The sequence below is a fragment of the Solenopsis invicta genome, chromosome 2 (assembly GCF_016802725.1).
Source record: "Solenopsis invicta isolate M01_SB chromosome 2, UNIL_Sinv_3.0, whole genome shotgun sequence".
In the NCBI taxonomy this organism is placed as follows: Eukaryota; Metazoa; Arthropoda; class Insecta; order Hymenoptera; family Formicidae; genus Solenopsis; species Solenopsis invicta.
In genome coordinates, this window is record NC_052665.1 from 11,738,380 (window position 1) to 11,763,578 (window position 25,199).

General features: G+C 35.5%; 1 protein-coding gene and 1 long non-coding RNA gene across 11 annotated transcripts in view; one reads left to right on the top strand and one right to left on the bottom strand.

Annotated features, from left to right (window-relative positions):
- Positions 1 to 25,199, bottom strand: part of LOC105196825 (potassium voltage-gated channel subfamily H member 6) — a 139,050-nt gene that overhangs the window by 85,418 nt on the left and 28,433 nt on the right. For all 10 annotated transcript variants that reach the window (XM_026135444.2, XM_026135438.2, XM_026135436.2 and 7 more), the window contains exons 3-4: positions 9,103 to 9,261; positions 3,334 to 3,484 (exon numbers count right to left, since the gene is read on the bottom strand). In XM_026135444.2, the coding sequence (XP_025991229.1) occupies positions 3,334 to 3,484; positions 9,103 to 9,261 (310 nt within the window). The remainder of the gene's footprint in view (positions 1 to 3,333; positions 3,485 to 9,102; positions 9,262 to 25,199) is intronic.
- Positions 15,741 to 25,042, top strand: LOC120359796. The gene is made up of 2 exons (XR_005576572.1): positions 15,741 to 23,833; positions 24,206 to 25,042. It is a non-coding gene; the product is annotated as an uncharacterized LOC120359796 (long non-coding RNA).

Here is a 25,199-nt window from a genome sequence, read left to right on the forward strand (position 1 = left end):
TAACGTATTATCTTAGCGCAATTATTCAAAATAATTGTCAATTTGTAATACTTTCTACAATATTTGCGCAAAGTCTATCGGGGTACATAATTGTTTATAATACATGGGTAGTGTATATACACTTGCAAAACAGGGTTAATTGCGTGCGCGCGTACTAATCACCAGAATAAAATAATTGCACTTCCGAGATATCGCATATGATGTACACGATTATATTCTACGAACAATTACTATCAGATTGCACAATTAATTATTTCTCGTAGTTTAGAGTTGGAAAGTAACCTATTACTTAATACAGCGAGTTATCGTTACTCTTCTTTGGTAATAATCGTTATTCTTTTCCTGTTTGTGACAGTGACGGCAACATCATTATAATTTTACACTTTTATATTTTTAACTGTGAAGAATTTTATCGTTAATTTATGAATATATAATTTATGCGTATAGATCGTGTTGCGATTAACCAAAGTCATAGAGTTTATATTGAACTGATCAAGCAATATACGCAATTGTATGTTACGTACTCTAAAAAAGTCATTGTCCTTCTGGTTACTTAAAAAGTTCTCGCTTTACGAAAGATTTGTCTCATTTCTAATTTTGCACAGAGCTACTGCTAACTGCCAGACAAAAGATAAAATACTCTGATCGAATACCCAATGAACAAAATAATATTTTTAAAATGTTTCTATAAATATTTTTGTAATGAAGAAAAAATATTTAAAAAAACGTTAAAATTAATAGAATCCTTTTTTTCATTAAAAAATATTTTACTAGAATGATATAGAGAGATATTTTAGAAAACAAGCAAAAGATATAAAGAATACATTACAGTTTCATAAAACATAGTATTAAAATATAACATGGAACATTTCGATTTTACTTACATAGAGGTTGATTCTGTAACTTTAATGATGTCATTATGGTATCGTTGCGCAGTTATTACATGATATAAAAGATGTGTGCAATAATACCATAACGACATCGTTAAGATTACAGAATCGACCTCTTTGCTAGACATTTTCAGCCTAATAACAATAATTTACAGACTAGAAAACCTTGAATGAATTATATATAAACGTATGAAAATAATGAATATCGAGGTCGTTGGATGTATATCGATGTTCTTACTCTGTAATCGCAGTATTAGTGTCTGTAATGTAACATAAATATAAAATTAATGTTTTATAAATAATTAAAAGTATTTCTTCAAATCATTATTTTGAATGAATAATCTAAAATAAATATTTTCTTAAATCATTACCTTAAATGTGTAAGTAATGTAAATTAAATATTAAATAAACGTTAAATCCACATTTTTTTCAAAATTAGTTTAAATGAAAAATATAGAATATGTAAATATTTTATATAAATTATTTATTTAAACTAATAATTTAGAAAAAAATATGAATTTAAATATGTAATTATTAAATAAAATAAATATTTTTACAATGATTAATTGAATAACTGTACTATGTATAATTAATAAAAAATAAATATTTAAAAAATTCTTTAAAAAGATTGTCTGCTCATTGAGTACACGCGTCGGAAAACATCTTATGCTGAAAAAACTATCTCACTTGAAAAATTCTCGCTTCACGAAAAACGATTTGTCGATCTAGTTTCTCACAATGTAACTTTGTTTTTCTTGAAGTAAGAAATTTGTAAGTGCTCGTAAGGATAGTTTTTTAAGCATAAGACCTTCCAACGTATGTATTTGATCAAAATATTTTATTTTTTATGTATGATACTTATAAATTACTGTGTACAAAATTAGGACAAATCAATTTTTAAAAATTACTCTACGTTCCAAACTTTAATCAGCTTAAATTAATATACAATATAAGAAATTTGTTATTTTTTATAACAAAAATGTAATAATAAATTACAGTATTCATAATTCTCAAGTTTAATTCATAATCACATTCAGTTTCAATAATTTTTTATTTTAATGCAAAAAATCTTTTTTTGAATTTCAAATTAAGTTTTTCTCATAAGTAATGATCTCTATTCATTTCTTTAGAAAGTAGAAGATTAAAAAATTAATAATATATATAATATAGGTACACACACAACTTTTTTCAAGAATCAATTATTGAACCGTAAGAAACAAAACGTAGGCTATGCTTCCAAACAAATTTTATCTTCAATTGAATCATGATGTAAATATGACAAAACGAATATCAAATTGACTCTCAAGACTTATCTATTAAACGATATCATGTCTCAAGATTGATTTCAACTGAGTTCTTCAGCAGAAACGCGTCTATAAATACGGACATAAAAAGCACGTCGAACGGGAGCTTCGGTGCAGCCGACTGACGACTCGATAGTTGTTTGTCGATCTTCTCGTCAGTCTGACATTTCTCTACTGAACATGACTGTTTACTCAAGAGCGTTTCGACAAAGTCCAGTCATAATCAAAAGTCAATCTCGTCTCGAAAATGTAATTTGAATAATACGGAGTACCCATACGAGCACGCAAACGTTCGAGTTCGTTTTTTTCCGAATAGTTAAAATAAATTTTAAAGTGTTGTTTGAAGTAAAAAGAGGAAGAAACCGGAGTTAAAAAGGGAAGGATGTGAGACATGCGCATAATTCAATAATTCAAGAATTCATTTAAGGATACGAATGTTGGGAAATAAAATCTATACAAAAGATCGGAACACGAAGGAAGAGTTAGCCTGGCGCTTGATAGTTCAATTTTGCTATGATTCAGAGCCATGACTAAAGTTTCAAAATTAGCACCAAGTGTGCAAGTTCCCAGTCGTACCGTTAATGTCTCTTCGACTACTTTGCGCGGTAATCGATCGGGTAAACGAGCGACGGTAAAGGCCATTCGTTGGCTCATTGATTACCCGACTCATCGTCGCGATACCACTGACGCATTACGATACAGCGCAATATCGTTAGCAAAGCGAGAGAGAGAGAGAGAGAGAGAGAGCGCTCCGCTTCGTTACTGTGATTGCCGTGCAGTGCTATTTAATCAGATTCTGTACTCCCCTATGGCATACGTCCTGTAAGACGGCCAGTTATCCTCTGTAGCTGACAGATGGGAGTAATGTTACTCGAGAAATTCTAGGTGCAATCACGTATCTCAATTATCGCTTTTCCACTCATTACGGTAAATGTGATTAATCGTTAAGATACAGGCGTATCTAAACAATGCTTTACTCGCGCGATTACTTGATAAAAATTTATATTCTGTAAATATTAGTATGGAAAGTAATTAGTAATTGTATCTTACTATTAAAAAATAAATAAATAAATAAATCGCGTTAAAGAGAGTAAAATTCGCGCTACAAGGCGTTTATAGAATTAACAAAAGTGACTCACCAGTTCTCTGAAGCGTCCTCGTCGAGGATGGTCCCGTCAGCAAGTCGGTGAGGCAAATTAGACGTCGCGCGCGGTCGACTCCGAACCCTCGGTGGACCGACGACACCGGTCCTCGATAGGCCAGCCCGGAAAGATGCCCTTGCCCTGTCGACTGCTCGAGTCAACGTCATTGAGTCTCATTAGTACTGGTTAGTAGTTGGTGTTAGAGCGCAACGGCGTTTCTGCATAAATTGCCGCAATTATGCAAGTGCCGGCAATTATGCATCTACGACGGTCGATATAACTACGGCGGTAATCGGCCAGTTTTTTATTATCTATATTCCCGACGTTTGGCTAATGCACGCAAAACACGTAGGATACACATGCAGGACGTGTGGAACGCAAGCGTTGTATAATACCTGACATGACAGGTCTCGCGAAACAACGTGCACATATGCTTAAGCTCAATTAGAGACAATCTGGGTAAGCTCATGTTAAAGCTACTAAATAATTCTTGATAAAACGCATATGTAGACATCACTTAGTATTAATTATGATATTATCAGTGTTCGTTGTTAATTATATAAAATTATTTGCATAATTATCTAAATAAAGTCACTTTATTTTATCTTTGTCTAGATTATTAGAATATATATTAACATCATTTTTATCTTAGTTAAAGGGAATGTTTATCTTTTTCAAATTTTTTAAGTTAATAAACAATAGTATAAAGTTCTAACCTTAACTTAATTTTCAAATTACTACAATATTTATTCAACAGAAGTTTTTAAACTAATAATAACATATTGCATAAATCAAGAAAATAATAGCCCAATGTAAAAATGATTCTAAAACTTAATAACAATTTATCGTTTGTAGTAGGAACAAGAGCGATACTTACATTGAAAAAAGAAATTAGTTGCAGCAGCAATCTGTATGTAACTAAATTTCAGTTATGTATAACAGAAACAACTTCGATTTCTGTGGGTTCTGGACCATGAGCGAACAGCTTTGACTCGTGTATCTATATACAGGGTAAAGTATAAGTGTAAAAATAATACCAAGGTTCAAGTTGCTACGTCGCCATCATATGTGTGGGAGTGAAAGAAATAAAGGGTTAGTCAAATGTGTTATACTATAATAAATTGAACTCTAGTTTGCAAAATTTGAGATTTTATCAAAGTAAAAAGCATTGTCTTTAATAACAATTTAATGATATATATTAATGATGTATATTAAAAATTCCGTAAATCTTCTTGCGTCCAGAATATCTGCTGATGACGGTGGTTACGGACTTGGAAAAATGGAGCTAGAGCTGTTGTCTGTTGTGTCCACGTAACTGCCATAAATTCATTTTTTAATATCTTGAAACTTAGCGCATACAGTGAGTTGAGGTAAAATTTTTTGTTTTGTTTGTTAATCAAACAGATCAACACGCTGATACATAATTGTTTGCTATATGGCTCAGTTTGAGACGAAATTCTTTAGGACGAAATTCTTTAGCATGTACAGATTTTTGTTGCTGCAACTTATCTTTTTTTTCTTTGTACGTGCAAATTAATAATTGAATTTTTTGTTTTGATGTACTTAAACTGAAACCAATCCCGCAATGGGCTTGTGTTTTGTTTTTTAAAACGCCATATTGACGCTATAAAAAAACACTGGAAAACGGTGATTAACAATATCTTGAAAATTTTTTTGTTTATATTTATATGTATTTTTATAAATTTATGAAATAATTATTTTAATATATAGTATATTCTCTGAGAAACACATCTCTAAAAGAACCTCATTTTTCTAGCTGTCGCAGTAAAATAACTTTAAAGAAATAACAGCATTTTAAATTGTATAGGTATCTTCTAATTTTTATAATAACAACGTAATTTGCACACTTAATATTTAATATTGACGATAATTGCCTTTTAATGTTTTTGTCGAAATATTAATGACATGCGCGTCGTCGAAAGTTAACGATAGATTTAACTTGGTCCGCGTTCGGCCAATCGAACTTGTCACTTGTCAAGTACTGGAAAATCCATTTGCCATGCTGTTCTCGGCACAAGGATACTTCATAAAGATAAGTCAGTCAACGTCGCGCACTTTTAATTTGCCGTTGCGGTTCGCGTCTGGCACACAGATGACAGAATGTGCAATTTCCGTTTTTGCTCTATGTCACTTGATTTTGCGCCAGCTATGGCCGTTGAACCTTCGTTAAAATACGCTTGCCTTGGAACCGGATATTCATTGAACGTCGTCAAAAATTTATCAGCCTTTAATTGAATAATGATACGTATAATGTATATTATTCGCATTGAGTTTCAAAAGACTCGCTCGAAACAAGAGATAATTATTTTTTTTTTACAAGTGTTTCCTTGTGTAGATTTCAAGTTCTTTAAAAGTCTAAATCGAGATACTAATTTTCCACGCGTGTGAGAATATTGTCGAATATCGTTGGGAATATTCACCATTATTTATCAATCAGAAAATGACGCACGACAAATACGTTAAAGTGCGCTGAAAAAAAGACGTGATTATTGACGAAAATGCGCGCGTTTTTTGCTCGTTACATTTAATTTCGATATGCAAATGCGCGCGATTGAAGCACCGCGATAAAACCCGACAAAGAAGTTTCAATGTAATCATATTCACAATCGGATACATGCCGGGCGACAAATTTACAGCAACGATATTGCTCATCATCATTACCGGCGCAGCGAAGAAAAATGAATGGCTACAGAGAAGCTTGGGAAAGAGCGTCGACGATTAGATACGACGGCCACGATCTTCTCGAGTGCACGCTATATGCACTTATCGATTGTTACAAAACGGGAAGAACCTCGAATGTCCGTCGGAATAATGTGCCATTGGGATATGGATTGATTGAACCGTTTCCGAGTTATTTTCTTATGTGATATATCGACTTGAGCCAATCTCACACTGACTCGTAATAAGAAGAAGATGGATGGGAACAAATATGGAATCACAAATTGAAACATGTCAAATCGAAGTAAATAATCAAAAATAAAGATTTTAAAGATAATTGCTAATGCACAATAATTGATAATTTTATGAGTCTTTAGAAGTTAAAGGGGCATCTTAATTATGCAGACAAGGTACTTCCTCTAACAGAATTTTGAGATACAATTATATTTGATAATTATTTAATGATTATTGATTGCAATAATCGCGACACTAGACGACCGATTTATTTAGATGATGGATTACTCCATCAAATATCCGTTATTGATTGCATTTTGACGAGGCTAAAACTGAATAGACTAAGCTTCTAGAGAGACAATCTCAAACTCTACGAACTATCGATTGCGGATTATATCGGCTTTGCGGAATTCCTACGCATTCAGTTATTGATATCTTGAATGAGTTAAAGTAGCAGCAAAGATACAACTCGATCGTATAGGAATGGCGTATATTTCTCGTACACACAATTTATTTTATGCATTACGTGGAGCAACTGCTCATTATTTCTCAAATATATCACGAATTAAAGTGTAGCGAGAATTTTGTCATAATAAATAAAATATTTTAAGCTTTTTTAAAATATTACATTTTTTCCGTATTATAATTTTCTTCATGAATTAATTATATGTGTATTATTACAATTTGTTCGAGCAAACTTTTCTTTTTGATTAAAAAAGCGCTTGAACGATTGAAAATTAATAATACCCGAAGCTAAGTGAGAATAAAAGGGGGAAATGTAATCGCGTCCATTGATTTTTCTCATGCGTGACGCTCGTGAAAAAGTCATTTCCTCAAGTACGCTCTTAACGCTACGCGACTTTCCGCTACGATCGATTTCTGTTACTAGTCTCTAACCATCAGCTGAGCTGCTTAGGGGGTGGATTATCAACCAGGAGGTAAGGTACCTATAGCTACCTATTCGAGGGCATAACATTTATTATCGGGTCAGGGTTAACCGTTAGGCGCGCCACACACATCCAGCGTTCTGCAGCGTCATTCTAAAAATAGTTTCGCGAGCACTCCAGATATAAAACGCGACCACGTGTCCCGTGTCCTGTACACATATATGCATATGCGTATGATATGCGTACGTACACGCGTATATACATGTGTTCTTTACATTTATTCGTAAAAACAACGAGGAGTTTATGCAAAGTGTACACTGTAAAAAAATTACATGTCAAATTGTAACAATTATAGTGGATATAATTTTGGATCCCAGTATTAAAAATGTATATTTATACACGCATCAGTAGGCTGGCAACTTATAAATTATTCTTTTTTTTTTCTAGTAATTAAACAATTTGCAAAAGTAAATTTACGAATTTATAGAAATATTTGTATATAATAATTTGCAAACTAATTACGTATAATTTTTCTTAAACTGTGCTATCGTTGGTAAAAATTCGAAGATGCTTGTGATATAACCATTATGTTACATAATAATACAAAAATTTGTATATTTATATAAATTATAAAATATACTCTTGTGTCATTGTAACTTTTCGTCTAATATAAAGATGTATTTACATAATTAAAAGTACTAATTTTTGTAGAAATGTACATGTTTATATATTTTCACTATAAATTGTGTAATTTTTACATGTACCACGTATGTAATTCTACATATTTTTTTACAGTGTGCAATATGCACCAGCACATTTTATTAATAAGTAAATCGATATAAAAAATTATAAATTTCAGTATATTACGCAAAAGAAATATTTAAAAAGTGCAAACTTTTTTGTGTATTTTACGCTGCATCCACAGTGAGACTGATGATGAAAGCAAAGTTTAATTGCAGAGATGCATCGCGTTTACATAGAAATATTGCATGCATGCTAGCAGAGACGAGAGTGAAGACAATTCACATCTTCCAAAAGGATCGGAAATTAAAAGAAAAAAAAAAAATAATAAAAAGAAAGAAGCATACACGTGTATCTCGCGCGGGAATGACAACGACAGCTTATACGCGATGTAATTGCGCACACTAAAGAACTCGCGTCCGAATTTCTGCAGGATTGTAACGCGGCTCATTATGCGGATACACCTGACCTGAATCTATGATCGTAATAATGATCGTCACAATGAGGAGTAGCCTACGTATGCCACACCACGTCCCACTTGTAAACGAGGCGGCCCCGAATGTCAGCGCGCGACGATGTCTTATAACGGACGGTGCAGCAGGAAATAATGATAGCCGCGTTTAAAAGCCGCAAGAAGTTATATGTGTGGGAAGCACGAAATGTCTCGGCAGGATATCGTGTGTAAACGTTAAGGCTCGAGAGATACCGTTTGATCTAGCTACACAATACACAGCCGGGATTTTTGGAATCGGTCTAATCGAGATACACGTCACATGCTGTAATGGCAGCGCTGACTCTAAATTTCGGTATTTTTCTCTAGAAATCTAACACGTGTGCTCTTCCGTCGTTTTTGCAGAATTTTCTCTTAAAATTAGTGAAATATAATAAAAATTTATAATTCACTATGAGTTTAATACAATTTGATATTATATAATTATATTAAAATTATAGTAAAATTCTTTGAATTAACTTCCGCAATTATCATAATTTCAAGACTAAATTCTAAGAGAAAAGTTTCTCCGTATATCTACTATTTATTAACTGCGATTAAGAGCACACAGCCGAACTTTTGTGAAATATCAGACGCGATTTCTAATTTCGAAGTCCACTGTCGTGGATTTTACGATGAATTTTCGTAAACCCGAAAATACGAATTTACGAAAACCCGAGAAGACGCGCGTGCATTGAGACAAGTCGAAGTAGAACGAATAAAATTGGAACATACAGCGTGTCGCGAGCCTGTTGTTGGCCTGACTCGGCGGCGGGATCGCGGGTTGCGGTGGCGGCTGTGAGCTCAGGTCCTCGAAGTTTATGATTTGCAGACAAATGTCGTCCACCTCGCTTCTTATTAGCGCTATCACCTCGCTGCAGAGGAACTTGGTTCCTAAAACAGGAAATTAGCAAGTCAGATATCCCCGTATCCGAAGAGTCCGCCGTTAGACGCGCGTCCTTCGAGTTCTCATCATAAATGTATGTGTACGAGTGAACACTCGAGCGAGTCATTCTGTGCAAAACTTAATTCACTTGTAAAATAATCCGCATAATACAAGGTTCTTAGCATTTAAGAAGGTTCTTCAATATTTTCACATATCAAGAATTTCATCAAATTTTGAGAATAAGTTTATCTATCTTATATGTTTATGTTCAAGTCGCCCTAATATCAATAATATTTACTATTATTTAAACTATGTAATTTGTAAAAAAAATTGTGCAATCTTTATTTTTGCTTTTTAAAAATTCATTTTTAACGGATTTTATATAGAAGAAGATAAATGTACAATTTATAGATTTTTATTTCTTTCATTTTTTAAGCAGATCATGTTTCTATAAGCAAGCTAGTACAGTGCAATGTTTATAGTTTTCGAGAAATAAAAAAATGCCGCTTTAGGAAGTTTATGTTAGTATTAGCGACTTTTCTTTACAATTCTCTTTAAATATTACGTTACGTTATACTAAACAATATTGTTTATCAGAAAAAACATTAATATTATTATTACAATTTTTTTTAATTGTTATTCAATATTTATTAAAATTATAAAGATAATATTTGTAAATAATAAATTATAGTTTTCATTGCTTAAATTTTTATTCATTACTTATTTTGAAAATAAAAGTTTCTAAAAAATTTCTGTTTTAAAAAATATACGAATAAAAAATTACGTGACTCTTTACTTTTTTAAGTTGGAGAACTTTCTTAAAAATCTTAAACACTCATAAACCTTTAAAATCTTAAAAATTTAAAAATCAACACGCACAAAATAGTAAATACTTCCAGGAAGTATTTACGTTTTTTATTCACTGAAAGGATCAAACGAATAAATTATTATGAAAATGAAGGATGTGCTTAAAAACTACACATTTCATCTGTATGAAGGATTATTAGTGAAAAGTCAAAGAATTTTAAAATTTTAGCTTTTACACGCAAGAGGTATAATATTAATCTAAAAGATAGAAACAATGTCAATAATGACCACCGATACTTATAGTTAAATAAATGAATTCTTAATATCTGTTCTGACATAAATTTTCGTATGAGCATCTTAGACTAGCCGTTTGAAGTATTGAAGTACTACAAACTTCTATCTGCACTCAAGTGCACGGTAACTCAAGTTCCCGACGGTATAGCACGTCGAAATCATCGCGTCGATGGCACTTTGATGCGTGTCAAGGACTATCGTGATGAGGCTGTAAAATTCGGAAATATTGAGCAGTGAATCAGGAGTGCAAACCGCCGGGGAAATTCATGCCGGGGCACGTACAAAGTGCCACGTCGCAACCTATTCGCGCGACGTGCGACTGTGCAACGTAATAAATATTCCAGATTGACGTTTACTGGATGTCTCTTAGACACCGATGCGCGAACCGTACATCGGCGACGATATTTCATTTGCGAAATAGGCGCGCCCGTAAGACAAAAGAGCCGATGGTAAAATTACGAAACTTGCCATAAAAGTCTCTGGATCGCGCCCAAATAGTTTGTCCCGTCCCAGCGACGCTAATATCCTCGTAAAGCCTAGATTGTTGCTGCACTGACATAAAAATGTTAAGTTGCCCGATATAAACCCGTAATAACGTCGTTACATCAGGTCGTGTTAATCGTGGATGCAACGCGGGGCTTATCGTGACCTGCTTATGTTGTAAATTTGCCACTCGCGGCAGGATCATAGAAAGAAAAAAAAGTCGTACATTTTATCTTTAACATTAACCACGAGAAATATAAACACGCAATACCGACTTCTTACAAGCGTCAACTTGGTTTCCTGCTGCGTAATTAAATCGAAAAATTATTATCAAGATTGGAATCTTATTTATATCATTTCCATCTTTCGTCAGCGTTTCCACGAGGGTAGGCTCATTTAATTATAAAAGTCAACGCAGTGACAATAAAGCATCAGACGGATGAGATATTAGAAAAGTGCAAGTTTTTTTTTGCTAGATGAGTTCAGCTTCAATTAGAAAAGACAGTAGCCTTGCGCTGACGGAAAATAATTTCATGCGCTAACGAGATTTATCCGAAGTAGTTCGTGAACTAATTAGCGACGATGTTTACGCGTCGGAGCACCTTGGACGAGATTCAGTGGGCGTCGATGAAAGAAAAGTATGCCTCGTATGAAAATGCGCTCGGCCAGAAATCGAGCCAACATTGCCACCTGGATATTCCATAACGAACGGTATTCCGGATGCACACACACACACACACACACACACAGCGCCAACATCTTTGATAAGATCCATATGTCCTATCGGATTACACAAGACGTCGGTTTGACTTTCTGGTACCACAATAGAACGCATGTTTCTCCTCGTGATCGAACGATCGTTTCTCGTATCTCGATCGATGTCACGGCCAAGGCTGATGCGCCAACATATTTTTATACATATTTATTCCCTCTCTTTTTCTCTCTGCATATCGTTATATTTTATCTTGTGCAATGCGAAGAGAACTAAAGTTACTTTTAAACTTTCGAGAAATAACGTGACATCTTAGAGAATCATATAATGAATTCTTAATAAAACATAATTATTTTCTGCAAGGGCACATCTCTTTCTCGGATTACCTCTACTTCTATAATCTGACCTGAATGTTTCCCTAACTAAATTAGCTAAGACATTCCCGAGACAAGCGCTCCGTTTCTTCGCAAGTCTCAGTCGTGTCGTTAATTTCACAATTTGCGCCTTGCGTATCGTTAACGCCGAAGCGGCCAAAATGCGTGTGGTTTCTTCAGTATCGTCACGATAAGCTGTATTATCGATCCGCTGACCTTTCTTTTTCGCTCTCAGTTTCTCTCTCTGTTTCGTGTGGAATCACGCACGTCGCGACTGGTCACGCATAGTTGGTTTCTTAAGTCCGACTGAAATGCAAGCGAATCGTTTCTGAATGCGCACGACTCGCAGATTCCAAGCACGGAGCAAGAAGAAGCACGCGCTACTCCAATATATCTTTTAGGGATAACGATTTTATATCCTTAGAAAAGAAAGTGCATATCACCTAAAACTTACAAATAAATTACAAAACTCGATGAAACTAGTTTCTCTATCCTTATGTCATTCTCACTGTAACTGAATGTTACAAATTTTTTGTTTACTTTATTTTTATGCTGTACATAATTATCTTTTTTTTTAATCAACCTTTAAATTGTAATGTCTCACAAATTGCTATTGAAGAATATTCTTACCTAAATTTAATTATTTTTTTATTTCGAACTTATTTTTTTCTTAATTTTTAATGGTTATTTATACAGAGTCTATGTTTTATTAAAAAATGACTACGCGTAAACAAAGACTACGCGCATTCGATTAAAAGGTACAAGAGACAATCAACAAAAGATTACACTTGCCGGTTTGCAATGTTGTTATTTCGTGTTTGTTAACGAAAAAAATAACGGAAACGCGTCAACATTCGTCAACGTTTCAGTATATATTTTTTGTTTGTTTTGTTTACGAACAATATTGAAAAAGCAGTTTTATTCTTATGGGAACAATCGGGAGATTTTGATTCAATTTTGTCAATAAAAAGAAAAGTCAGATTTACATCATTACTCTGTAAAAGCGGTTTTCGTTAATACTATTTTGTTTTAAGTTTTTGTGTGTGAAACTAGCGTATAATTTCATGGAAACTCATTAATTATTGAAAGTGGCTTTGTTATCAATAGTTCTATAGATTAACAAATAATTATGTTTGCCAATTTTTTTGTTAGGTGGTGAAGGATTGTAAATTGCAAGATTTTCGATATCTCAAATATTATCCTTATTCAAAACCGATGATATCTTTAAATAATAAACTGAATAAAAATTAAACTAAAGCACCTTACAGTAGAGAGTTTGCTTTTTTTATTTATTTTTGCGTTAATTATTAGCTGAGTGATCGCAGTTTAAATATTTGCAAAAATTTACTGAGAAAAAGTGATATCTTAATTTTTCTTGAAAAGTATATAGATACATTTCTCTTTTCCAGTATCTCAAACACTGTCATTAATTGAATCATTGACTCTATTTGAAATAAAATCAGAAATTTAATAAATTTAATTTTTGACACCGTCTCGTTTTTCTTTTCGAAAAGATTACTTCTACAGGCATTGCGTTTTTTGATAGTTAGAAGATGTGATACCAGAATAAGAGTTGATGTACTAGAAAGTGCGAAGTTTTTCAGCTGGATAGTACGAGCAGAAAGGTTTAAATGATATCACTGGAAATAACATTTCCTACTTTGGCGCGATATAGAGCATCCGCTTCTGATAAGGTCAGAAGCAGATGCTCTATATCTTTCATGCGGTTCCGGCCCGAATGGTCACTACGACGAGCATTAAAAATCCAAAAGTGCGAACGGAGAAAAAAGAACGTTGCAAGCAGAGTGGAGATACTGCGGCAGTTCATTTTATGGGGGTGTTTTCAAAATACGCTTGCTCGTAAAACCTGCAATAAAGGTAGCCATTTCGTTGCGGACGCGCGTCCCATACGCGGAGTAAATTTTTGCGAAACGGAGTACGCGCAAATTTTCCGTAAATGATATCCCTCTGTTAATCCAGACATCGTAAAATTTTATAATCCAAGAAAATTCATTGAAATTTCTTTGAAGTTAAAACAAGTACCATGACATAAAAAAAGAGAGAATTTGATACTGACTTGGATGTCTTTACTTATATAAACTGTAAATTGTTACAAGAAATTGATGTGTAGAAGTACACGTAGTGAATTTTACATATTATCGAGGATATATGTAAGGATTACATTAAGGAAAGTATATTGTAAATTTAGATATGTAAGGTGTCTCATTTTAACTTTGACACCAAAATATCTTGAAAACAATGTATTTTTGGAAAAAAAAGTTTTAAATAAAAATCGTAGGGTTTGAAGGGGACCATCATACGAGCTACTTAGATTTTGGATCCGAAGTTTACTTGAGATTGATTTTCTTCGATATATTTTATCGAAGATTTGTATTCTATTGAAAAAAAGCAAGAAACAAACCCAGTAAATATCTCCAAGAGACACAAAATAATGCAAAAAGTTCTTATTTTAAAACATATTAAAGCCAATGAAGACCAGACCAGGGGACGATCCAATCAATGAAGGCAAGATCAATAGATAATCCGATCAATCAAGGTAAAATCAACGGACAGTGTAACCACCGATGGATGGTGGATTGTGGACTATTTCACCTAATTGTTGCCATTACGTCACTCGCGGTTGGCCGATTCGTCCGCGAATCTTACCTTGACTAATCGGTTTTGCCTTCATTAACCGGAATGTGTTTTAAAATAACAATTTTCAGCGCTATTTTGTGTTTGTTGGAGGAGGTTCAGGGAAAAATAATCAGGAAACAATTTTTTCTTATTTTTTTCAATACAATACGAATCAATATGCATTACATTTATATTAAGCGTGGAATTATAACATTGATATTGCTGTTACTTGGTGCTTACTAGGTAAAGCTAGACGCATTCCAGATATCTAACTATGCATTTCGCTCAAACATAAAATATGCATTATCGGTCACTATCGTAAATTTGATGGGATTAGTATATGGCATGACATAATTCTCGACGCGATCGTAAAAGCCATCCGTAGCAAATTGCCATTGACGGATTAATGTGTGTTCCGGCACGATGCGGCGTGTTGAAATGTAAACGGAAATTACAGACGGTTGTATGTACTATAATCGCTGGCAAAATAGCGAGCAGATTACAAAATTAATATTGGCCTTATTAGTGTCTTATTTATAAAAAGCTGTTACCATTTTCTCTTTTATATTATTAGAATGTTTAGCACACACGGCGACTTGAATCATGAGAAAAAAAGAATGCTTTCTTATACTTTACAGAATTTTTTTCAATCGCATATATGCACGATTATAACGGTTACTCTCATGTTTATCGTATATTGTCGGAGCTTGAAAAATTCTCAGCTTATACAGAGATAATGTGTAAAGTTTTAGTGGAAATGTCGAATTAATATAAATGCGCTTAAGAGGCGCGAGATTAGCAGTCGGTAGGAGGAGCGAAAATTCAAGAGAGAACAAAGGCGCGGACGTAGCGTGGATTTTGAGGAAATTTTCGTCAAAATATGCGAAGCAATTCTCTCTATAGAGAGAAAGAACGAAGAAAGGGAGTTCCTCGTTGTTGGATGAAAGTCCGGAGGGTGCAATTTCTAAGCCGCGTGATGTGTCTCAGTCGTCGGATGATGAACATCGAAGAACACTCGCTTTGTTCCGCTCGAACGATCGCGTCTCGTTAAGTCCTTGTGGTACAACTGTCAGGCCGACAAAAAGAAGAGCCCGCCGTGGCATCGTCGACGACAGTCGAGCAAGAGATTTTAGAGAATACGAAGGGACCGGCGCGGCGGCGGCGGCGGCGACGGCGACGGCGACGGCGGCGCGACGCAGGAAGAGAGACGATGCGCCATCGAGGGTGAACGCACCCACGACCTATTCGGTATCACCGGCGAAAAAGAGGGATGAGAGTGATATCGAGTGGCGGAGAGATAAACGAGATCTCGTCTTCAGGAGTCGTACCCAGAAAATCCGTTAATCCCTCCGATAAAACATTGTCGTCCATCGATCGAAAGAAGGATCGACGACCGGCTGCGAAATCATTCTCAAACTTTCGCTCGTTGAACCTGTTGGTAAAGAAAGAATTATACGTTCTATCTTCGAAGCTGTCTCCGATCGAAATTGCATGGGAAATCGCAGATGCGACCTTCTATTCGAATCGAGAGGGACACGGTATTTGATTAAAATAGGCACGACATTTTACGAAACAACGACCGTCGTTGAGGGATTATTTCGGGCCGTTCTCTGTTCTTCTTGCGGCAAGGAAATTGCGGATTGATTTATGGAAGCGTCGCGCGCGTTCGCGTTCGTCACGCCGTTTGAAATAGCCGGGTGGATGGTAGCGAAACACGTCGAGCGGGGCGTTTGCGCGACGCGTTATCTCAAAGAAGCGGACAAATTTCTCGCGTAGCGTCGAGCTGTCGCGATGCGCATCGATTTATTTCCGTGAACCGTCGGCTAATTCACGTGGCCGCGCCGTCAGTAATTTACAGCACGCCGTGGAGAAGCATACGGCGCTTTTCGGCTATTATTAGAGTGACGGTATACGCGCGCGCATGACTGTAACAGTTTCGCGATGTCCACGCGGAATTCGCGCGGAAAGACAAGAGTCCAGTAGTCTGCGCCTATTTCGAGAGCATCTCACGTAGACAATAATAAACTCCCCGTTGATTCTTATGTACACTGTTTTCATCGGCATTCTTGTTACGGCAAACAGCATTGTCATTTTACGACATCGAATGTTGCTAATAAAGGAGACTCCTCTTCGACTACGAATCGGCTATAAGCGACACTCGTAATATAGAATATTACGTCTCTTTCGCCGATCGGCGAAAGTTGAACAAGCAACAGCGGCAATAACTACATGTGCGTTGGTGGTGTTATTCTCTTACATTACTCGTTACGTAAGAAAATATAATTTATATTGTCAAGTAGATATACTCTTCGAAATTTTTCACGTCACACTCAATTTGCTTTAGATCTAGTAATTAAGCCAGAATTTGTCCCTCTTTTTATTTGCAATATTGATAAACAACGCATAGTTCATAAAGAAAAAATGATCTGTCTAGCACCGATATGCTTTGAATTAGCTGCCCATTCAGGAAATAGCTATTGAGTGAGAACAAGGAAATATACAGACCGTGACAAAGGAACGCGCGGAGAGACGGATATTTATGGTTATCAGCGAGCGCGTAAAATAGACGAGCCTGCGGAACAATAGTCCTGGCTGGCGTCCAAACGTATCTCCGGCGTTCCCGGCCGGTCTCAGTGCGCGGTGTAGGAAGAAACAGTCGGAATTTGATAATACGCAGCGAGGCGAAGATAGCGAAATGAGTTTCTAAATTTGCGACGCGGCAAAACCGCGACTGCGGCCGCTATAAATAAGCAGCCCCCGATCCACCCCTCTATCGGGACGCTACCCGTACTCCAGAAATAAGTCCGAGTCCACGCTTAATCCGCAAGACTAATTTACACGTGGCCCTTCCTGATTCAGCCTCGGGCTCACGCTGACCTTGCGACCATCGCAAATCGCCGAACAGGTGATCAGGTCTCAGATCTCTGAGTGATCCCTTGACCTTTTCCTAACTGTTTGGTAGCTCGATAATAACTTTCAATTATTCTATTTCTTGTAAGCGTTTCATTTTAATTTATCTCATAATTAATTTCACTTCATAAACTTGCAATCTGACAAAAAACAGTTATATATATTTTAAAAAGCACTGTTGCATTAAATTTACTTGTGTTTTAAGAGTTTTGTACAACACTAGTTAAAAGTTGTTGAAATTTAAAAACTGCGAGTTTTTAGATTTTTTATTTTTATTTTCTTAATTAAGAAGAAAAAAAATTTGATCGTGAATACCTGAATTTTGGCTCTAAAATCAGTTCCAAAAAACAAAACAACGAAAAATTTAGTTTATAATTACTTATACAGCGTAAATGGCTATATTTTGCTGCAGTTTTAAACAAATAATTTGTAAACGAGTAAGAGGATTCAAATTTAAACGTTTGGAAATATTTATTAGAATTTCATTATTATATATAAAAAATTTGATTTAATTCATAATGTTACTCGTCAAATATACAAATAAATATTATAAAACACGATTTTACGTAAGAATCAAGAGCAAACAAAAAATTAAATAACTTTTAAAGTAATAAGAAAATTGCTCAAATTTTAAATAAATTTAATTGTTGTTAGTAATCTAATTATTATGTTGCATTGAACATAATCTATAAAATGTTTATATTTTTGGTAGTGTTTCGATTTGTGATACATACATTCTTAAATTAATTATAATAAGTGCAAAATAGTTTTTTTTTTAACAATTTACGAATCAAAGGTTACAAACATTTTTGTAATGTTTTCTCTTTGGAGCTCATACACGTTATATATTGCGCATGATAGGCACTTTTCCTATCAGATGAGCAAGAGGATGCAGCCGGTAGTTAGCACGCGTCTCATGACAGCCGTGCCGGTTGGTAGATAGTCAGTTGGGTCATGATACCGCAGTACAGGCGGCTTAATAGGTTAACAGCTACCTCCAATTGGTCGATGACGCTGCTACTACCATGACGTCACGGGGAGTGCAATGCCCTTGTGACGTGGAATCGTGCAGTGCAGGCCAAGCAGTGCACAGAAATAACGCGCGGTCTCTTTCTCTCTTTCCCAATTTTACCCCCTCTAGTTTGTTTCTCCTCCTCGTTCACCTTCTCTCCTCTCGTATTTCTCTCTTTTTATCTCTGTCTCTTTCTCACTTTAGCTTTCACTCTCTTCCTCATATTCGTTCCCTTTTCAAATTGTGCTTTCGCGCGAGCTCGAGTACACTTGCTAGAAACCGCGTGATCAGCGGTTCTACCAGGATTATCATAAGAGGTAGATGAAATTCGGTAGTCAGTAGATATCCCAGCAACACACACACACTCTCTCTCTCTCATTAATCGATCCTAATTTCACACTGAAACCTCACGCATTTTGCCGAGATATTTCTGTCTACCTGTGGCCAGGGTTAGAACTTAGGCAATCTAATCATATCCTAGGAATGTAACAATTTTAGAGCACAAGCCTCGGGGGTCGGATATAATGTAAATGTTGAGTATGATTCCGCTTGACCTGCATTCGCACCAAAACGCTCATATTAAATGCATTGATGTAACAGAATAGCGTCGTAAACGACGAAATGTGGCCATTGACTTTAATGTATTTGTGATAGATTAGATCCAGATACGTTGCTAATAGTCGAGCAATTTCTATAGTACGTATACTTATGTATTCGAGGACACATTTATAAATATTTATTTCTATTCAACAATTTTGGTATTTCCAATGTATTGCAGTGAGGAAGGTAAAGTTCAATTGCAAGTAAATAAACAATGTCGAAGAAGAAGATCGTTTGTTCGCTTCATAAAATTATTAATGCGACTCTTAGTCGTTCGTTCTCTTGAGGATCGAGATGAGAATAGAATGAACCGTCTAGTGAACAAACAAATATCGTATTAAACTTCCGTCTCTTGTTGACGAACTTATTCCTGCGAGATGGGAATACATTATTTAGATTCTCATCATTGGTTTATCATTTAAATTCTCTGTTTTCTCGTTACCTTCGACCTTACGGAGAGTTGTATTTTGTTAGTAACATTGTTAACTACTTTTCAGAATATTTTGGAAGTAGCGAACGATGGTAATGCTATTGGTATAAGACTAATTTCTCTGGTGCTTTTGGAAAGGTTCGCGTGTGGCCTCTTTTCACTCGGATGAAAGGTAGACGTCCGTTCAGAAATAACGTCTTTAGGCGATTGTCAACGCACGAACGAGCTCCTTCCTAGACACGAATTAGCAATATCTAGCGGGAACAGTAATTTCCCGCTTATGAAAGACGGGGAGTAGTTAGAACACAATGATGGAACTAAATTGCAACATTTCGGGGCTGACGAAGGTGACACAGTAGGAAATATGAGTTCGATATTTTCCCGGCTAACTTTTGCAGCTGCTCATGAAATATTCAAGTATTATCGGATGCTCAATTCCCGATCGGATAATATTACAAGTTGAATAATAATAAATGAGGCTCTTAATATTTTAAAATATATGTTTCATATATGTTACGTTGAATAGATTATTAATATACGAAGAAATATACACGAAGCATTAGACCTATTTCGTCTATTAATAACATGTATCAAGTGTGGACTTTTCTGCGAGTTTTGAATGGTGACGTAGATATATCTTCAGTAAACATCATTCAGCGTAATCGGACAATAATACAAAGTCATTTTCGCTTCGAATGGAGCGATAAAAGTGTTAAGCGATACTCGAGCCATAGCAGAAAGCGAGCTATGTATTTTAAATTTATTCCCTTGTGAGTGGTAAAATATATTTCTTTCGTATCGCTTGATCTGAATTAAAGAGAAATGCGTATTGAATTTTTCAGGTAGACGAAATTAAAGAGAATGTGAAAGAAAGGTCGCGAACGAGATTTCGAGAGGTTCTTTTTTGATAGTCCAATACAAAAAAAATTTACGGAATGATGTCGGAATTTTGTCAACGAAGATCGCGCGGATTTCGATGAAGCTTGCTTCCTTAGTAGTTCTCGTCTGATTCTATCACAAGGACAACGTGAAAGCTCGATTTTAAGAAAAATTTATTCTAACGCTCGTTTCCCTAAAAATACCACGAATAACGAGGTCCGAGAAGCTGGGACTTTCTGCCGAGGTCGAGTCGCGATATTTTCGAGACGGCCGAAGTAGAATATTAATTAGACGTTTCACTAAATGTTAAAAATATAAAAGAAATAGCCTTGACCTTCTCACCAAATACGTTAATGTATAAATATAGAAGGTCTGTGAGTGCTGAGAAAAACTAGAATGTCAGGAAGCCAAATAGAATTAGAATTGGCTTACAAAAGCGAAAGAGAATGTAAATGGTTTATTTTGATTATTCCCCATGTGCGATACATTATATACGTTTTACTCCTATTATAATCATACAATGAGAGAAAGAGATGGTTGTAACTGTAATTCATAGTCATTTACGGTGCCATATATATTTATAACTGCAAATTATACGTATTAATTATTAATACTGCGCAAATAGCAAGCACATATTTAAAAAATAGTTATATTCTCTATAAAATTGTGCTTACATTTATTATATGAAAATATTTTTTTATTCATATCTTGATATGGATTTTTTATTAACTTTTTATATTTTGATATAGATTTTATTCATATTTAAAATTATCATAATTTATAATAGTTAAAATTTTTTCATAGTCGATAGAATCACAAGGGTATTATTTCTAACTTTACTAGTAATAATAAAACTATAAAAATGGAGCTTTTGTAATTATATTTCTTTATGTAATTATAGTCATAAATACCAAACAATTTTTGTTCAGTGTAAAGTGAAAGAATTACGTGGTTTAAACAATCTGATCTAGAAGATCTGATCGAGAAGAAACTTGGAGATTAAATAATAAATTAAGTTATTGACTCTTCTCTCTTTGAAATGTCATTAGAATTCGCTAAGCGGAATTGCACGTAAAAAAGATCTAATTTTAAAATAATGCCAAGATATCGCTAGATGAGTATAACGTTAATTATAAGAGTAAATGAATTGAACCTACAATTTTGCGGGAATCACTTCTTGTTCCTCTTCCGGATTCTCTGCGTCGCAGCTCATCTCTCGCCGAATACCTCTCCCTTATTCGCGCCAATTCTCGGCGGAATTCAGCGAAGCCTCGCATGAACAGGTCGGAAATCGATTTTACGGAAGTAGCAGAATCTCTATAGCGATCTGAGGATGTATGAGTCTCTTGTTGGGAACGCGATCAAGTTTACGGCTCTCTCTCTCTCTCTCTCTCTCTCTCCCCTCTCTTTCTTCTCTCTCTCTCTCCTCTCCCTCCCCCTCTCTCTCTCTCTCTCTCGCTTCTCTTTCTCACTCACTCACTCACTCTCTCTGTCTCTCTCTCTGTTTGCCAGCTTGATATAAAAGATTCACAAGTGGATCCTGTGCTATTCGCATCGCGTTATTCCCTTGAGATGCAGAAATTGCGCGACATGCGTGAAAATTCAACAGGTAATATCCACACTGTGGAAGAATCTTTATCGATCGCAGCAGTGGCATGCAATATGCGGCCCAACAGGCAATCTTGTTTTAGGTAGAAACTGTTTAATGTCCCTAATTATAAAATTACATTTTTTTACAATAGTTCTATATAGAAAAAAATATGTATTAAATTAAAACTAAAACATTCTATTTAACGCAATCATTGTTCCACATATACTCGTATGCAAGAAGATAAAATTTTTTTAAAGAATTAGATAAATTTAAAATTTTAGTAATGTTGTACTCTTAAAACTCTAATTCTTAGTTTAAAGATATTTCTTATCAAATATTTTTTTCTTTTAATTTATAAAAATTATTATTAATTAATTTTTTTTAAATAAAATTACACAAAATTTCTTTATGTGAGCAAATTATGTCTGGTTAACGTCTATTTTTGTCTGTTTCTATAATCTGATTCCAATACTTATATTTTGAAAACAGTGGTATTCTCAAGAGAATATTATTTTTTTCTATGTAGTTGCAATTTTAAAGATATTGAGTTCAGATTTCAATGCAAAATCAACAATAGCTCAGATAACAACGCTGCAATAGTTACGAAAAGACGAAGAGTTAAAATTTTACAGTTTGCGTTACAGATCAGCATTTGGTTCGTGACATGCGAATTTTATCCCACGGTGACTCTCTGATATCGGAAACTGTTCGCGAAACAGAATTTATTCACCAAACAAGTCAGATAACACAGCACCCGCGAAATTGCGCATTCATGTGATCAATAACATTGGCGTCTTTTGATAGAACATGGTTTCTCAAATAATGACGATGAAATTTAGGGCGCGTAAAATAATATAATTTTCTATTCAATTGTCCGTAAAATTTCTCGAAAAGAAATAAAAATTGTGACGCTGGAATAAAATCTCATGCTACCTTTTTATTTTAGTAATTAATATCGTCAATTTGCAATAATTACATTCTCGATTTTACATTGAATACTAATTAATTTCTTAACGAAACTTTATAATATGGCTTTTCGCAATTCATGAACAGTTGAGCGTGTTAAAATTATCGTGTTCGAGCACCCTTTTTTTTGTTTGCTATTGCTAATGACATTAGCGAACGAAAAGTTGCGTAAATTCATTACTTATATACTCGCATCACAATGACAATTAGGATGATTTCCTCATCGTTCTGTCATTTTCGCAATTTGCGTCTTACGTAACTTAGTGTGGATTTTTCAGTAATTCATAACTAATGAAGCTCATTACTATAGAACTCGATCACCGCAATTCCAATCGCTACACTGCTGCAGCGTTCGGTTGCACCGATTTGCTCTAGCATAGGATCCACTGTTTCATGCGAACGAAATTACACGAATTTTCTCTCGACGCACCGAAAGCTGCAAAGCTCGATCAAGAGGATTGCTAGAGCACCAATGGATCGTTCGCCAACCGCGCCGCGACGAAGATCCCCTTCTCTATTGCGATCAAACGCACACGCAAAAGCTCGGCTCGCTGCCACCGCGGAGACTGCAAGCTCGCATCTCAGGCGTTGCCGTGCTCTCCGGCCGTTTTCCCCGGCGAGCTTACGACGGAGCTTTCGAAATCGAGCCGTGTGAGTTTGTGGCCTCGGTCCGACAAGAGCCGATCGACCGGCCATGGCGCGAACGCCAGTCGCCAGGTCGTTGTCCTGTGACGCCACAGAGAGCTTTGTAGCTCGTACCGAGCTTGCAGCCATCGCCACTGCTGATGGCGTAGAGTGGGAGGAGAGGAGGATAGATGGGAGCGGTGGGTGTTATGACGTCACACATGGTACACGCCACCGGTGGTCCAAATACACGTGGAAGGGGTGAGTTCCGTGTGCCGTTCCGTGATGTCATTGACTAAACGTCGTGTGTGTGTGTGTGTGTGTGTGTGTGTGTGTGTGTGTGTGTGTGTGCGTGCGTGCGTGTGTGTGCGTGCGTGTGTGTGTGTGTGTGTGTGTGTGTGTGTGTGTGTGTGTGTGTGTGTGTGTGTGTGTGTGTGCGTGCATGTGCGTGCGTGTGCGTACATGTGCGTGCGTGTGCATGTATGTGCGTGCGTGTGCATGTATGTGCGTGCGTGTGCGTGTGTGTGTGCGTGCGCGTGTGCGTGTGTGAGAAACAGGGAGAAAGAAAGAGAATGAGTGAGGGAAAGAGAAGAATGGACACGTAAAAAGGGGTATAACGGAAGGAGAGGGCAGGTGTTTTAGAAACAAGAGAAGGGGTTGGAATACGAGCACGAAGCTATTCTTGGACGCTTCAAAACACTGTCCTCGCGGCCGCGTTGCGTAACTACGTGGGAGAGCTTTTCTGAAGGAGGTGTTCGCGAAATGGCCATTGTAAAAAAGATGAGACGCACAAAAAGAGTAAGCGGAGCGGAAAGAGAGATCAACGAATAGATTTTATGTAATTAAGGAGCTTAAATTACATGGATAGATTTCATGCAATTAAGGAGCTTAATTAAATAAAAATGCGTAAAAATGTAATATTGTGCACATGAAATTCGATTCAAATTATACTTAATGCATTTAAATGTCTTTTTTTCTTCTTTTATATATAGTTCGCATATAAACGGGATAAATTACAATAATAAAATTTTTTGTTATTTTGGAGCCCTTCTGAAGAGAAATTTCGAGGAACTGATTGTGAGACAATTTTCATAATCTACTTATTTATCCGAGAATGATATAAAAAAAATTTTATATATATATATATATATATATAAAATTGATAGATACGGTTTTTAGAAACTATAAAACAATTTTATAATTTAGGCTTGTCAATCAGTAAATTCTCTTATGAAAGTGTAATCGATTTGTCAGGAACGTCTCTTTACCCTTGACAAGTTCGCTTCAAATGCGAAAGGGTTAGCGTTAATGAACGAGCGTTATCATATCTGTGACAGGATAATTGATACACGCTCGCTCTTACCTCTCTCTATCTGCAGTTTTCGCAGTCCAAGTCCATTAATCGTCCTTTCAATTTAGATTTTAATTTTTTCCCCGAGCTTACAGCGATATTCACGTGATATATCAAAGCAAGTCGGTCGACAACTAACAATTACATTTTTGTCATAGATTTGTTACAACAGTAATTTATCTGTACGCATATTACATCATTTTACTTACTATTTATCTTAATTGTTATTTTTGGAAAAAAATGCAATGTTGCGATATTATGACAATGATAAATTTA